At 44.3% G+C, this 16,748-nt stretch overlaps 1 protein-coding gene and 1 long non-coding RNA gene across 6 annotated transcripts in view; one reads left to right on the top strand and one right to left on the bottom strand.

Moving 5' to 3' along the window:
- LOC144805406 (uncharacterized) overlaps window positions 1-15,045 on the top strand; it is a 75,771-nt gene extending 60,726 nt beyond the window's left edge. For all 5 annotated transcript variants that reach the window (XM_078671970.1, XM_078671968.1, XM_078671971.1 and 2 more), the window contains one exon: window positions 14,300-15,045. In XM_078671970.1, the coding sequence (XP_078528096.1) occupies window positions 14,300-14,868 (569 nt within the window). In that variant the 3' untranslated portion in view covers window positions 14,869-15,045. The remainder of the gene's footprint in view (window positions 1-14,299) is intronic.
- The window catches only part of LOC144805407 (uncharacterized), a 288,842-nt gene that overhangs the window by 43,559 nt on the left and 228,535 nt on the right, over window positions 1-16,748 (bottom strand). The gene's annotated exons all lie outside the window — the stretch shown is intronic.

Here is a 16,748-nt window from a genome sequence, read left to right as displayed (position 1 = left end):
AGGTCCCAGAGGGCAAAGCCAAGTCCCCCCATCAGCCCAAGCAAGGCAGAGGGGTCCCGCAAGAGTCCTCCAGGCATCCAGGAAAGTCCATCAGGAGTCCAGGGGCTGGGCAGGGATCAGGGATTCCCCTGAGCCCAAGCAGCAGCACGCCCCTGGCAAATTCAAGTCCAAAAACAAGAACATTTTGGAAGGGGACACAGCCCCTTCTTATACACGGAAAAGTCTTTGAAGTCTTTGAGCAGGCAGTGTGAGAACCAGCTAGAACTGGTTATAGGGAAGTCCTGTCAGTATCAGGGACAGAGGTGACAGTCGCCCAGCGGGGAGGTGGAGCCAGCATTGTGGCAGGCAGGCACAGCCTCATTCACACTCTGGTGCTATCTCCACCCACTTCCTTGGCAGCAGATGCTGCCTTTCATCCACGGGCTGACTCAGATAACCTCCTGGGGGCTCTGCAGCCCCTGTCACCCTCAGACCAGACAGTCAATCCACAAGCAGGCCCAGGCACTCTGGGACAGGCTCGCCAGCCAATCACACGCCAGGCACAAATTACACAAATATACCAACTTCGCAAAGTGGCACTTCTAGACTAGACACAACCATGCCGCATACACCATTACGCAGCATTCAATCTCACGAGTTCGCACATATCAAACTTGACCCTGCACTCCCCACACATCAGGAACTACCATGGGCATACATATTCCCCATTCATTCCTATGGGAGGGCAGGCCACTCACCACACATACACAGAGAGGTCACGCACTTTACACTGTACCACAGTGTAAAAGTGCGCCAAGGCCTAAAATCACCAACACCAGGTTCCAGAAACAGGCTAGGAAAAAGCAAAATGTTTCGGGGTGAACCTGCCAAAAGGGCCAGGTCCAACACACACCCTACAGGATGTAGCGTGCTTACATCATGTAGGGTATGTGGTTGGAAGGATGTTGCCTTTGGTTTGATTCTATGTGAGAAGTGTTTCCATTTCATGTGAAAAGGGGGCACAACACGTAGCAGTGATGTGGATGATAAAGTGTTAGGGGACGCAAGATGTAGCAGTGTGCTGGATGATGAAGTCTCACAGTCAGACGCGCAGTTGTATGGTTTTCAGTAAGCTGGTAGCTTTGAACAGTTCTGCAGGTCCCTTTATGGTATTTCTTGTTATATACTCTGCTAAGCTTGCTGCAGAGGAGTTGGGTACTGCTCCTGATAATGGGCTGTTCACACCGTGATCGCTCCTGAAATACTGCCTGCACCTGCCTAAAATGAGAGGCGCAACAAACCCTCCTGCGTCTCTCCTGACCTTATCTCGCTCCTCTCCCTACCCCCTACCCCTCCCCGCTCTACTCTTCTCCACTTTCCTGCTACTGACCTTTGCCCTCACCTGTCCTGGCCCTTAGTCCCCACCCTGTTTATCTGTGAATTTTCCCTCGTCAATTGAGAGCTAGTTATTTTGTCTGATGCCCGATGGAGCTACCTGGTTTAGCTATAGGGGAGACAGGTCGGGGATTCCCTCCTTGGACGTCTCCTACCCAGTCGGCCTTTAGACAGACTTCCTTTTGCCTCTCCTGTCGTCCGTGACAGACCCCCCAGCACCGGGGACCACCACCCTCAGGGCTTTTAAATGTTGGGAGGGGGGCCGCGCACCGCCCCTCCTGGAGCCTTGTGGTGGCCCTGGGGACTGCCACCCCCCAGGGCCAGCTATCCCACCAGGAACCTCCAGTATCCTGGCGCATACTGGAGGTTCCTGGTGGGCTAGTTGGACCTCAGGGACCCCAGTATACGAGGGGACTTAATACCCCAACTTGGAACGCGCTACGGGGCGCATTTGCACAGTGGTGAAGATCGGGGGCGGGGCATGAGGTGATATGTGTGCAAACATGCCCTGTGGCACGTTGTAAGTTGGGAAATTAATTCCTCTTCAATCCAGAGGTCCTCTAGGGGCCAACTAGCCCAATAGGTACCTCCAGTAAGCGCCACGGAGCTGCGTTGCAGAGTGTTGTAAAAAGGGGGCATGCCCCCTGAACAAATCTCTGTAATGCAGCTTCCTGGCGCATACTGGAGGTACCTGGTGGGCTAGTTGGCCCCTAGGGGACCTCTGGATTGAAGAGGAATTAATTTCCCAACTTAAAACGCGCCACAGGGCGTGTTTGCACACATGTCACCTCAGGCCCTGCCCCCTTCCTTCACTATTGAGCAAAATATTCCTCTACAATCAGCCAAACTACGAATTCCGATTTACTGACCTGTTATCACGAGAGACGTCAGTGCTGCATCTTTTAGCCCAGTACGGACCCCGAAAAGTAATTCTAAGCGTACTTACCAGTAACTTGTATTTCCTTCCATAGGAATCTATTGTGTGATTTTCACCGGAAAAGTTTCAGTGTCTATTTTTGAAACGTACAAATTTTCCTCTAAAATCAGAGGAACAGCTAATTCCGATTTACTCACCTGTTATCAGAAGATACCTCAGTGCTGCATCTTTCAGCCCACCACTGATCCTGAAAAGTTATTCTAACCGTAGTTACAGTAACTTGAATTCCCTTCCATAGGCTAACATTGACTGGTTTCACTTGGAAATTCTTCAAAGTGTGGAGTTTTGGAACTTAAAAAAATTCCTTTAAAATGAGCTGAACTACGAATTCCGATTTACTCACCTGTTATCAGGAGAGACCTCAGTGCTGCATATTTCAGCCCACTACTGATCCTGAAAAGTAATTTTAACTGTACTTACCAGTAACTTGAATTTCCTTCCATAGGATATCATTGCCTACTATATAAAATATATATAAATTAAAAAATATATAAAATAAACAAATAAATATTACAATTTCAATATTTTTAAAAACATTTTTTTTCAATGTATATTAAAAAAATGTAATGCAATTAATAAAATTAAATATTTTAAAACAATGTGGTAAATCAGTGTAAAAAAAATATAACAATACATTTAAAAATTATCATTTACAAAAGCTTTGAAATTCACTGAATAAACCATAGGTTTCCGCCACGTTATAGTTAGCTGGACATTTCACTCATACAAAACCATTGAAATTCCCCCATTATAGTTAGTTCAGCTAACTATAACTCGCGCGCCTGCAATGCACGGCTGATAACGTCACATATTACATCACTCATGACATGGTCAGTGACATCACTCATGAAATCACTGATGACATCTCAAATGATATCATCCTTGTGAAAGAGTAGCAGACCTAATATAACCTTTGATACACACATTCAAAAATAGAAACTAAAATGTTCAAAAAATGGAAATACCAATACCAGTTACAACAACCTAGTCAGTAATTCCAACATCTACATACACATCCATCCACTCATTCACCAACAGTTCTATATAGTCACTCATACATGTACTCACTCATCATATGTAGTGATACACCTATACATCCTGTTACACACCGATACTCATCCATTGTTACTCACACACATACTCACACATGCAAATAAACATCCATTTACTTGCATATACAGCTATACACACACCACTGCACTTACTTCTACAGAAACGTACACATACTTACTCTCTTAAACAATCACTTATAGAAACACATACTTATTTATACAGGAACTCTTCCAATCTCTCACTCTCACATATACTCACTTATATACATCAATACTCACATATACTAGTTTAAAATATATGTAGTTACTCATAAAGATCCTATTGAGACAGTCATTCACACCCATACACACACTCATCCACCCATACAGTCCTGCACACATGCTGTCTTCAAAACACATACAAACAGTGAGTTAGTCATTCATGCATCTGTGCACTAATACCCCCACCAAACCATACAGACACTCATTCTGATACTCAAAAAACCAACTAATAACCCATATAGACACTCATGTAGCTACTCAATCAATCAATCAATCAAATTACTTTATTCTGTATAAAAACAATACCATACAAAGTGCAGTATTAGTAAAAAAGAAAGGCATTACAACCACTAAAATTACGTAATAAAATTAAAGAATCTATGAACATTCACAGTAAAATTGTTTCATGTCCTAAAAGTCATATTAAAAGCGATTTATACAGTAAAAACAAGAATCCTTGGCAATGTTGGTGCAGCCAACCCTTCTGTCACCAAGGAGGATCATGAACAGTTACTCGTCGCCTCTAGTGTTCTTTAGTCTCACAGCCGATCTTAAAAAATTTACAGTGCTAAACAGCGTTAGTGGATCTGATGACAATTTCAAAAACAATAGTGCCACGTTTGCCTCGTTGAATCTGATTTGCCTTAAAATAGCTTTTAAAAACATTGTCCTTGGGTACGCATAAAAGGGACATATTAAAACGAAGTGGAGAGTGTCGCAGCCGCACGGTCCCTTTATCTCGATATCTGATGTGTACCCTGCTGGAACTGATAAAATGTGATGCAAAAGATTCAGCCTAAATCTGGTCATTAGGAATCTGTCGTGTTTGTTGTACATATGGGACAGGTAAAATTCCATTCCTGGAGTTGATTTAGTTAGCAAGTGGGCTCTCACAGAAGATTTCATCAACTCTCTGTCCTCCCTTTCATTTGCTGAGAATTCCATCTTTATGATACCCTTGTCTTTAGGCGTAAGTTTAGTGGGTTCATCAAAATACTTGACATAACCCAACCCTTTCAAGGTTTCCCTTACATATTTGAGCCAAGGTATCATTCGTCCCCTATCCAGGGCAATGCAGTCCATTAGTATTTACATAGTTAATGTGGATTCAGGGTTCGTCCATATTTTAATCCAACAGGTTATGGGTTTAAGTCTTAGCCTATCACTAATATTAGTGAGGCCTAACTCCTCATGGACAATATGGGAAGGCGTACTTCGTGGTACCTGCAGAACCCTTCTCAGGAATTTATTTTCCTTATTTTGAATCAGCGCTTGTATCTCTAAAACCCCATACCTCACTTCCAGACAAGGTCTTAGCACAGCATACAGAACTATACAGATGCATTATTTAATTCTGTGACCAGCGGCCTAGTCTTTTTGCAAAATTCATAATTGAGCCCACCGAGCTAATTTGTGAGCTACATTTATCGTTAATCAATGTTTTAAAACTGAGGTGCTTATCAAATAAAATCCCTAAATAATTAAATGCCTGCACTTTTTCTAATTTGTGAGACCCAATTGTAAAGATAAAATTCTTGGATGGTCTTTTCCCTGTTTCCATTACGCATGATTTAGTGAGATTGGGTGATAGGTCTAGATCCTCCATAAAGCTGACAAAGCCATCAATAAGAGACTGTAATCCGAGTATAGTAGGACCGGTATACCTCTCCTACCTATGCACAGACAGTCCACCCCTAAATCTCAGAGCGCCTTGTCTAGTCCATTTATATATAATGTAAATAGAAAAGGCGCCAGGATACATCCCTGCCTCACACCCCTTGAGCAAGGGAAATGATTAGTAGTGTTCCCCTCTTCATTGAATCTAACCTGTGCCGCGGTGTTCTGGTGGAGCACTCTCAAAATATTTATCGGCCTAGGTCAACACCAAGCAACCCTAGGGATTCCCACAGTTTCTTCCGATTGACCCGGTCGAAGGCTGCCGTCAGATCCATAAAGGCCAAGTACACCGTCCCCTTACTTGACGTGGTGTACTTGGCCACCAGGTGGTATAAATTAAGGCATTGGTCCGTTGTGGATCGGCCATTTCTAAACCCATACTGGGTGTCCGAGATAATGTCATGTTCCTCCGCCCAATCCATCAACCGATTAAGGATAGCCCTTCCCAATATTTTCACTGTCACATCTATTAACGAGATCGGGCGGTAACATTGTGGGTCACTCCTGTTTCCCTTTTTAAAAATTGGTACTATGATGGCCGTGGACCATGACCTAGGCATCCCTGATTCCACTGCTGTACTGAGAACTCTTGTGAGTATGGGGGCCAAAAGGTCTACCTGGCTCTTGAAAAGGTCTGACGGGATCCCATCGGGGCCTGGGGCCTTATTTCGTGTCATCCCGTCTATTCCTGCCTTGATCTCTCCCAGGAAAAAGCTTATCTGCATGCTATTTACATTTCCTGTATCTAATACTATTGAATCTTCCGAGCCACCGTAATTATACAGGCCTTTGAAATGCTCCACCCACGAGTCCGGAAGAATGTGACAGGCCACCTTCGATTTATTCGATTCCTTAAAGCAAGGATCGTTAATTACTCTCCAAAATTCATTCATATCCCAGCGCTCTGCGGTGTCTTTTAGCGTCTCCCATGCCTGGTTCTGTAGCCTGGTTTTACGTTGTTTAATGGCCCTTTTATAGTGTGCTCTACAGTCAACTACCTTAGTTTTATCTTTTGGGACGGTTTTGAGTGCTAGCTTCAGTACCCTCTGTGCCAAGGTGCATTCGTGGTCAAACCATTTAGGGTGCATTGGGTCATGTTTCGTCTTTTTGCCCCTCAATAGCCCGTCGATGTGCTGTGCTCTCAAATGCACTGATCAATTAATTCCCCTCCACTGCTGGGTCTAGGCATTTCCAAATCTGGCTTTCGGACTTGGCGAGAAGCGTTCTATAAAACGCTTCCCCATCTATGTTCTTCCATCTCAGTCTCCTGCCCTGATCCGTGGCTTTACCTAAGATGCTAGATTTCCTTTGACCGGGCTCGGTCGATGGGTTAGTATCCCTAATGGACAATACCAGTGGGTTACGGTCACTAAAGACGCTAACCTCTATGCTGACATTTGTGACCCTTCGTTTAAGCGTGTTTATTACGAAGATGAAGTCAATGATGGTATCTGTTCCCCTACCTTTAAAGGTTGGGATGACTATATTGTTTTCCCCTCTTTTGATCAAGTCCATCGTATGTGTGAGGGCATGTGTGCCCAGGATCTTACTTAATTCCCTGCCCTCTTTTGAGTGTTCTAAATGCCGGCCCATTCTTCCCTGCCCCATTTCAAGAAGGGGCACTGGTGGCAGTTGAAATCGCCCACTATTATCAACTGGGAGAGTGTATCCCCTGCCTCCTGTATGCCAGCCAACCTCTCATCCAGCTCACACAGTATTTACGTGGTCTGTCCCGCCACTATTGCGTTATAAAAATTTATAAAAATTAATTTTAGTCCGTTCTTGCAGTACCTAATTCCTTGCATGAATTCCGAGTCCCAACCCAAGTCTTCCCAGGTCCCTTACATTGTCAGGTCCACATAACTAATTACAAAAACAACAATTGATGGACAGAATGCAGATCAATGTCATACATTCACCCCAGTACAGAGATCTGGGCCTAAATCCATCGTTTTTTTTGCACTTCATACCACCCCAGTTCAGACATGGCCATATGCAAATCAGCCTTGACCCTGTGCCTCATGGGAACAGTCCAGCCCGAACTGCCAAGCCATGTCTTTCCTGGACCGGAATCAAGCATCCAAGGACCGGTTTCTGGCTATCAGCTGTCTTCAGCCAGGATAGCTTGACTCCAGTGGTGTGGAGAGCATGGGACTCACGTCTGAGCATACCCATACCACTCGGGGTGACAAATGCAAAAACAACAATTGATGGACAGAATGCAGATCATTGTCATACATTCTCCCTAGTACAGAGATCTGGGCCTAAATCCATCGGTTTTTTTTGCACTCCACACCACCCCAGTTCAGACATGGCCATATGCAAATCAGCCTTGACCCTGTGCCTCATGGGAACAGTCCAGCCCGAACTGCCAAGCCATTTCTTTCCTGGACCGGAATCAAGCATCCTTGGACTGGTTTCTGGCTATCAGCCGTCTTCAGCCAGGATAGCTTGACTCCAGTGGTGTGGAGAGCATGGGACTCAAATGCTCCGTCCATCATCCCCTTTTGTATCGCTTTGTTCACCCTAAGTTGGCAGGGTATGCTCAGACGTGAGTCCCTTGCTCACTTGGCCACTGGATTTAAGATAGCCTGGATGATGAGGATTATGAATCCGAAACCGGTCCCAGGATGCTTGTTTCCGGTCCAGAGAAGGCATGGCTTGGCCGTTCTGGCTGGACTGTTCCCATGAGGCACAGGGTCAGACTGATTTGCATATGGCCATGTCTGAACTGGGGTGGCTGAGTGAGCTAAAAAATGGTGATGGATTAAACCCAGATCAGTTGACTGGGTTGAGTGTTTGATTTGCTCAAACGCTCCATCCATCATCCCCTTTTGTATCACATAACTAATTAGGCCGCCCTTGGCACGACCCATGGTTGTTTTGCGTGCCGGGAAAAAAACATTTTGTATCCGTCTAGGTGAGGGGCACTGATATTAGTTTCCCAGGTTTCCTGAAGGCGGATGATATGAAATTTTCTAATATAGTGTAACCATTCTTTATTTTGTATTTTGGGCGATAATCCTGCAATATTCCATGAGACCGCTCTAATCTCACTGGTTGTAAGATCATCCGTGCTATTCCCCGTGGTGCCCTTCCCTAGTATTAAAGGCGTCTCCAACCGTCTTACAATCAGTTCATTGCCCTCCCTCGACTGTTCCCAATGCACTTCCGAGGGGGTTGGGTTGCTTGACTCTGTTGTGCGTACCATTCCTTTAACTTCAGTCCTGAGGGAGCTATCCTGTATTATAACCTCTTCAGATCCCCCCTGCTCCCAGTCAATCTAATTCATCCAGTATGAATGCACTAGCAAGTGGGGCATATCTGTTGGTTACTTGTCTAGACCGATCCTCCCATCCTGGAACATTCATGAACCGCCTGTGGCCTTCATTGCCTACCTCTCTGACTGTGTCCCTGTAAAAAAAACTCGAGGGCAGCATTTTTATGCAAGACCCACCATCTGCCTGATGGGGGCCCCACTGACGGGAGGAGAGCAAGTCCCTAACCAACTCTGGATGCCTGAGTTTTACGATTACACAATCTCCTGCAAACTTCTTCTTACTAGCTCCTATCCATGCCACCCTCCTTGCCATGAGAATGTGCCTGTGATGGAATTTACTCGCATTCGTATTGTTAGTCATCCAATGTGCTGCCTTATTAATCAGAGTTCTTGTTGTTTCTTCTCTATCCTGGCTACATGCTGGGACCCCTGTTAATACTATAGTGTAGGGACAGGATGCCGGGCGGTAAGTCCAGAGTCTGCAGACCCTGGGTACTGCGTACATAGTTAGTTGGATTTATAGTTGGGACAGTGGCAGTCTCCTTTCTTCCCTCGTTATGTGTGGTAGCTGTAGAGAGGTTAGAGGTGTTACTTGGCCCCATGCTAATTGGGCTCCTGGTGTTTGCCCTTAGCCCCTCCTTGGCTACCTCTTTCTTGCCCGTAGGCTTGTTGACATAAGAGTTTCCCTCCACTATTCCCTTATTGGTGTTTGTTGGCCCCAGGCAATGCACGGACCCTGTCCTCTCATCCGCCGCCCGTGCACTAATCACGATTGGTTGCCCCCTATCTTGCTCTAATATCCTGCATATTTTCCCTTCTAGTCTATTTATTTCTTCGAGCACCAGACCCTGGTTTGAAGTTAAAAGCAATTCCAGCTTTGACTCTAGCGCCATAGCAATTCCCTGGGACCAATCCACTCCTCCTCAATTTGGGCAACTTTGACGCGCTGTGCTCACATTTCCCCCCTCCACTTCTATGTTAATCTTGTCACCCCCTTTCCGTTTGGATATAGTTTTGGGTCTTGTTGTATGCAACCCACCCTTAACTTGGTTACCAGTAGCCCTAGTGACGACTGGTGGGGTGAGTAGAGACTTTTTGGAGCGTTTGACCACTTCCCTAACTGACCCTTGTGAGGAATCTGATTCGCCCACATCCATTGTTATTAGGGCTGTCCCTTCCCCCAATCCACCCGTCTCCACTGGCCCAAGAGGGATAGCCGTGTGCCCTTTTCTTTTGCCTATAGGGGTTTGTGCTAGATTTAAATCAATTCCGATCTGCTCATTTGGTTTGGCTAACTCGCCAACCCCTTGTGTTAGTGGGTTGGCATGAACTTGTGCCTTAGTGCAGTGAATGGTTGTAGTGTGCGCAGGAATAACCTGGTCTGAGGGAGTGTCGATTCTGGGAGACGGGCACGTCGCTATTTTTCCCATAGAGGATCATTCCCGTGGTATGAGTGTATCCAGTGACAGTCTCTTCTCAGTCAGCTGTATTTTGTGTGTTAGAAGGGACTCTGCTCTTGAAATGAAAGCATCCAGGGTCCCCTTCACTCCTCCACCCACCCTAATCTGTGTGGTCTTACACTTCGCCATGATCAGAACTAGTGCGGGGGCTAGTGCTACCACGTACTACCCAACTCTGACTCAACCTGTGTTATTAATAGTTTGAGGAAAAAAGGGGCGAGCAACAACGATGATAAACAATACCTTTAAAGAACTCTGGATAGTCAGTGATCGTCAGTTATGCTTTCGGGATCTGCTAGATGTCTATCTCCCCTGAAGCATTGACAACAGTAGGCAAATCCGGTGGTAGGCCCTAGGGGGTGGCCCAGTCTAGCCTTCTCCAGCCTCTGACGGCCACAGACAGCCCGCCCTTTGCCCGGGCTTAGCCCGGCATCCGCCCGCGCGCTTCCCGCGCCGCGGGGCACCGACTGGTCTTTAATAGAGCCCTGGCGCCGCCTGATGACGCTGTTGGCAGGCGCCTGGACTGGGGCTTCTGGGAGTTGTGGTCCCGTCCCGCAATGGAAGCTCCGATGGCCGTTCCCCTCACAGCATTTGAGAAGAGCCAGATGCCGTTTCCCTCATGGAGCGTGTGCTACCAGGAAGTTTGCCCCTTGTCCAAAACTGCAGGTAGGTCCAGGAAAGAAGTAGCTACTCACAAACCCAAGCAGCCACTTATACACAAACTGAGACACTGATACAGATATATTTACATATTTAAACATTACTTGCTAATACATGTATTTACTAAGATGCACTTAATAAGTCAGTTATACAATCAATTTTACAAAATCAAATCCATTTAGACACTTATTTACCCATTTATTCTTCCATCGACCTTTAGATATACATATATAAAAAAGATTTATTTTTCAGAAAGGCACACATTCACTGGATGATGTCATCAGTGATGTTATGAGTGATGTCACTGACCATGTCATGAGTAATGTAATATGTGACGTCACCAGCAGTGCATTGCGGTGCGCGAGTTATAGTTAGCTGAACTAACTATAACAGGGGAATTTCAATGGTTTTGTATGAGTGAAATGTCCAGCTAACTATAACATGTGTGAAACCTATGGTTTTTTCAGTGAATTTCTAAGGTTTTTTAAATGCTAATTCCTAACTATAACGTGCCTAAAACCTATGGCTTTTTCAGTGAATTTCATAGGTTTTGTAAATGACAATTTTTTAATGTATTAATAATTATATTTATTTCTTTTTATACTAATTTCCTACATTTTTGTAATATTTATTTGTAGTTATTTTATTTTTTAAATTACATTACATATTTTTAATGTAAAAGATTAAAAAACAACATTCAAAAATGATTTTTTTTTTCAATATATTAAAATTTCATTCTATATATTTTCTTTTTGCATTTTTTTGTGGTAAACGTACGCTACGCGTACGGTGCTCGCATCATCCTTTGTATCTTTATTTGTACTGTACGCATAACCGCGCATACGTTACGAATATGTCTTGGTGTTCCGCGTCACCTCGGCGCTTCCGTTTGACATCAGGTAGGTTTGTACCGTGCACCGTACGCGTACTCCCCGAAAGTTAATGTTTAAAAAGAATATCTGTGTATTTAATGTCAATATTGAGGCAAAACATTATCTGAGATAATCACGAAAATAGTTTTTTTAACTTTTGATAAGCGTATATTACTTTTAAAAGCAATTACTCAAATCGCGGCAGTACGTCGTACGTACGCGCACCATAAGCGTACCGTATGCGCATGCCATGTGACTTCAAAATAAGAGATTTGATTTGATCATAATACTTCCTCTTTTTTTTATATATTTTTATTTATTCAACAAGTCAGCAAAAATAATATACACAGTATTCCGAGTTTTGTACAATATTGCAATAATCAGGGTTTTTAGCATTTGAACAATAGTAATATTATAAAGAAAAAGAGAAAGACATAGAGCTTATATTCAAATAGTATAAAGATTACGCTAATACAAAAAAACGTCATGTATAACCTGTTCATTCTAGTTCCTTCCAAAAACCTTCTGAAATTGGTCCCCAAACAGAATAAAATTTATTCTGGGCCTGTAAGCCCCTAGACTTTGCCAGTTCTTGTTCCATTGAGTGTGTCTCCTTCAACAAAGCCCACCAGTCCCTAAAGTTAGGAGGTTGTACATCAATCCAAGCTCTAGCAATAGTCAATCTAGCCATCACAGACAATATCAATAATAGCCGATTCTGTTGATAGCTGTACTTGCAAGGTCCCAAAATAATATCCCTTGAGTTTATAAAAAAAATCAATCCCTAATTTCTCAGAGCAGACTTGAGCAAGCTGTTGCCAAAAGTCCTTCAATTTAGGATATTCTAGAAGCATGTGTATCAAACCTGCATTGTGGAGAAGCGTGGCTCAGTGGTTAGAGGCGGCAGACCCGGAAGCTGAGATCGGCCGTGGACCAGGGTTCGATTCCCCGCCTCGGCGGGTCTCGGGCTCATAAATTCCACAGACTCGATAATTCTCGCTCCGGTGCCTACTCGACTCACGGGGTCACACTCTGCGACTCTGGGCAATAGCTTGCTTAATCTCCACTACGGCCCCTCGCGGCGGGATGCCTGGCTTTCACCTTGTGGATACCCTGCCGGGGTATCTCACAGGGGAATACCAGGACGGGTTCCCTAAGCAAGCGCTTAGATACCGTGTCGGTGATTTGCGCTATATAAATATATGTACATGATCACATTTAGGGCATTTCGTACGTGTACTAGTTTGATTAGTATGAGCCCATTTGGTTATTCGTTCAGGTGTGTAATATAAATTACAAATAGTACGGAATTGCTGCATTTGTAGATTAGTAGCATGAACAGACTCCCTCACTGTATGTAGACTTTGCTCAATATCTTTTTCTGAGATTTCCTCGCCCAGCATCATGCTCCATTTTTGGGCCAGTTTATTGCTGTCCCCTTTTCGATTACTAGTGAGGATTTTGTACATGCCACTGCTCTTACTTTTAGCACTGCTCTGATATAAGAAGTCCCATACATCAAACTCCGCAATACTAGTCAATTTCAGATGTGTCCCCAGAAATCTATTAATTTGTAAATATTTAAAAAACATCTAGTCCGGCAGTTTGAACACATTTTGTAGTTTCTCAAATGATGCAAGCCCTACGTGACCGTATAAATCACCTTATGTCTTGATCCCTAACTCCGCCCAATGTCGTAGTATATTATCGTGAAAAATCTCCGGGAGCATTGGATTGTTCCACAGCGGTAGTTTATCATGGTAGTAAGATTGGCCACAGCTATTAAAAATATTTCTCCAGAAAAAAATGGTGTCCCGTATCGTCTTAAATTTAACCCGCTTAAAGTAATTGGGGTCAGTAGTCTTGTAAATATACATATTGCTAATTTCACCTAATAGCAATTGATGAAAAAAAGTTGGACAAGAGTGCACTAATAGGCTCTGGAGACGTGCTGTAAAAGAAGACCAGAAATACATTTTAAAGTCTGGGAAATGTATGCCCCCTTGTTCAAAAGGGCACTTCAGTAAGGACATTGCTCTTCGTGCAGTCTTATAACCCCAAAGGAAGCTACTGAAAAGGCCATCTAGCCTTTTAAAAAAACTATTGGGAACTCGTAAAGGAATAGACCTGAAAAGATATATAAATCTTGGTAATATCTTCATCTTTATTATGTTTGCACGACCCACAATGCCAATCGGGAGTTTATGCCATTTTTTTTAAAGAGCTGCTGTTTCTTTAAATAGTACCTCATAATTTAATGAGATTATTTGGTTAACGCGCGCGGTTACTCTAACCCCCAAATAAACAGCTACCGGACAGACCCCATTTAGGCTAGCCCAGTATTAAAGTTAACCACCACTTGTGTTTTGTGTGCGTTCAGCTTGTATCCGGATAGTTTGCCGAAGCTATCAGCTTCTTTTTCTATTTCTATCATTGCTCTTACCGGGTCAAGTGAAAATATAGCTAAATCATCTGCTTAGGCTGTTACCTTTAAAATACTTGTACCTTGCATTATTGGGGTGAATTGAGGGTTAGCTTGCAGGGAGAAATTAAAAGGTTTAATATAAAGTGTAAATAATAAAGGTGAAAGTTGGCAGCCTTGGCGAGTGCCTCTGTGTATAGAAAATACCTCTATACACAGGGGCACTCGCCAAGTTCATAATACTTCCTATTCCAACTGTTGAAAGACCCCACCCATTTTAATCATTCTTCTTTGACTTTCACAGAGGAACCATCTCTTTTCTGGAGCTCCTGTGTCTTGGAAGAGAAGTTTAATATGGCTGCACTTAAGAAAGAAGATTCTTCTGAACACTCTTCAGAAGAGGAATTTGTGGCGGAGGAGGCACGGCCAAAAAGAAAAGAAGCATTAATTTGGAAATTTTTCACCTTTCCAAATGGAGAGAAGAAAGTAAATGCTGCGAAGGTCACCTGCAAGGTGTGTGGGACCACACTATCTAGAGGAGATCCGACCAAAAAGTATTCATTTGGAAATGCCAGGATGGTTCGTCACGTGAAGACCCTCCATCCTCGCAATTATGAGAGAGCTTCATGTGCTAGGCTGCAGGACGACCCTCCACCTGCTGTTTCCGGCACTTCAACAGCACCATCTACAGCACCATCCAGTCCACATCCAGACATCCAACCCGCTTTTGGAGACTTGATTCCGGACATCCAACCCAATTTTAGACACATAATGTGTTGTTGTATATTTTGCGATGAGATATTGGCATATGGGGAGCAATCAATTTCTTTGATTTGCCAGCGCCAACAGGAGCACCATTGCCCCAGCCGCTAATTTTTTTTTGTTTATTTGCTCCCGTTGGACACTTTTTTGTTTGCACAGTTCCTTTTTTTCCTTAAATTTTTTTTAAAAACTGTTAAAAAAATACAAAAAAAATTCAAAACTAACAAAAAGTTAAAAAAAAAGTTTTTTTAAGAACTAAGTTCACTGGTCAAATAAAGAGCTACATTAGTATAATAGTGTGTACAAGTGTTTTTGAATGAATGTGTAGTGCATAAATGAATGAAAGAATACATTAGTAGTTATGATGAATGTGAAAGTGCAGAACTATAAGGAAGTGCTACAGCATAAGTCTATAAGGTGTTTACTTACAGTATACTGTAGTACTTCTGAAGCATTTGAATGTAACATATGTACATAAATATGTTACAAGTCTATGCTTCCCTTTGCACTGCTGGTGAAACTGCCTGGGTGAATTTGTACGTGTTGGCAGATTTACAACCCCCTTGCACCTCTTTTACGCTGGGCCCAATAGACGCGCCATGGTGCAGGGTATTTACATCGTGACGCATCTGGGAGATGCGTCACGTTGTAAAGCCCTGCGCCAGAAGGAGACGTTCCTGCACGGTGGGGAGGGGGGTTCCGGCGCAGGAACACCTCTCAAAAGTGGCTGAGTAAAATCTAAAAAATTTCACTCATTTTTGGGCCCATGATGCGTCAAAATCCTGCGCCTGCTTGTAGCAGGTGTAAGGAATGACATTGAATTGTGAGCATAGGTCCCCCAGAGTATTGCTGGAGCTGTGTTGTGCTTGTGACGCATCTCTAGCCATGTGCAGCCTTTACGGCACTGATGCGTCACGTATCTGTGCCGTTTTTGCCCCATGGTGCGCCACATTATAAATGTGGCGCATCCATGGTGGTGATGGCATGGCGCACAATAATTTGCATATCCCTGGGGATGCGCCAGTTATTGAAAATCTGCCCCTTAGTGTTTTAATGCAGTGAATGGATTACTACACACTGATGAATGAGTCACTACAACAGTGCAACAGCAGTGCCAGAGTGCTTGGTGAAAGTGTAAGAATACAGACTGGGGAGGCAAGATTTCGATCGGCTAGCAGCACCTTCATGATGCTCCGCTGAGCACCCCCTCGCGAAAGACAAAACAAGGTCGTAAAGAAACTCTAAACCTCCCGAAAGCTACCACAAACATGCAGCAAATGTTCCATTCTAAACTCCAAGCCAAGCGTTTACTTTTGTACCTGTTCTGGTGGCATCAGTCGGGGCAGAGACATCCTCCCAGCCGCAAGGTTGACGTACGGGTTCAGGCATCCCGGATCTACTCAGTCCTGCGCAACCCACGGTCTGACGAGCGAGACCGGAGAATACAGCTGAAGAGCGGAGGAGGGCAAAGGAGATGTCGCCACTTGCCGACGGTGAATAATGCTTCCAGAAACGCTTCTCCTGTAATTAGAAGAGCTGTAGGGGCTGTCAACGAGCGGCAAATCGGGCGGCGGTACCCCAAGCATCAAAGTATACAGTGAGGAGAGGCAAGATCGGCAGCATTAGAGAGCCAGCAACCCTCTCCCTGCACCAGCGCTGTAGTGATCGTCAAGGCACGGCAAATCTGGCGGCAGTGTCCCGAGCAGCAAAGAGCACATAGCGGAGAGTCAGCATTGAAGAACCAGCAACCCTTGCTCTGCACCAGCGCTCCTCATTACAGATCTTATCTATCATTCAGGACACTCAAGTAAGAATGGCTAACAAGGGGGGCCGCACCGCAAAAATCAAAAGCAATGTTAATACCATACAGGGAAACACTACCATGACGGCATTACGCCAAAGGAAGCCAGAGCAAACTGGGCCTAAGGGTAGATGCGGGGGTGATAAAAACGGAGGAAAAAAAGACGGAGGTGAAAGTCCTGAGAAAAGCC

This window comes from Lissotriton helveticus (genome assembly GCF_964261635.1).
Source record: "Lissotriton helveticus chromosome 1_1 unlocalized genomic scaffold, aLisHel1.1 SUPER_1_unloc_1, whole genome shotgun sequence".
Taxonomy (NCBI): domain Eukaryota; kingdom Metazoa; phylum Chordata; class Amphibia; order Caudata; family Salamandridae; genus Lissotriton; species Lissotriton helveticus.
This window is presented reverse-complemented; position numbering and strand designations above follow the sequence as displayed.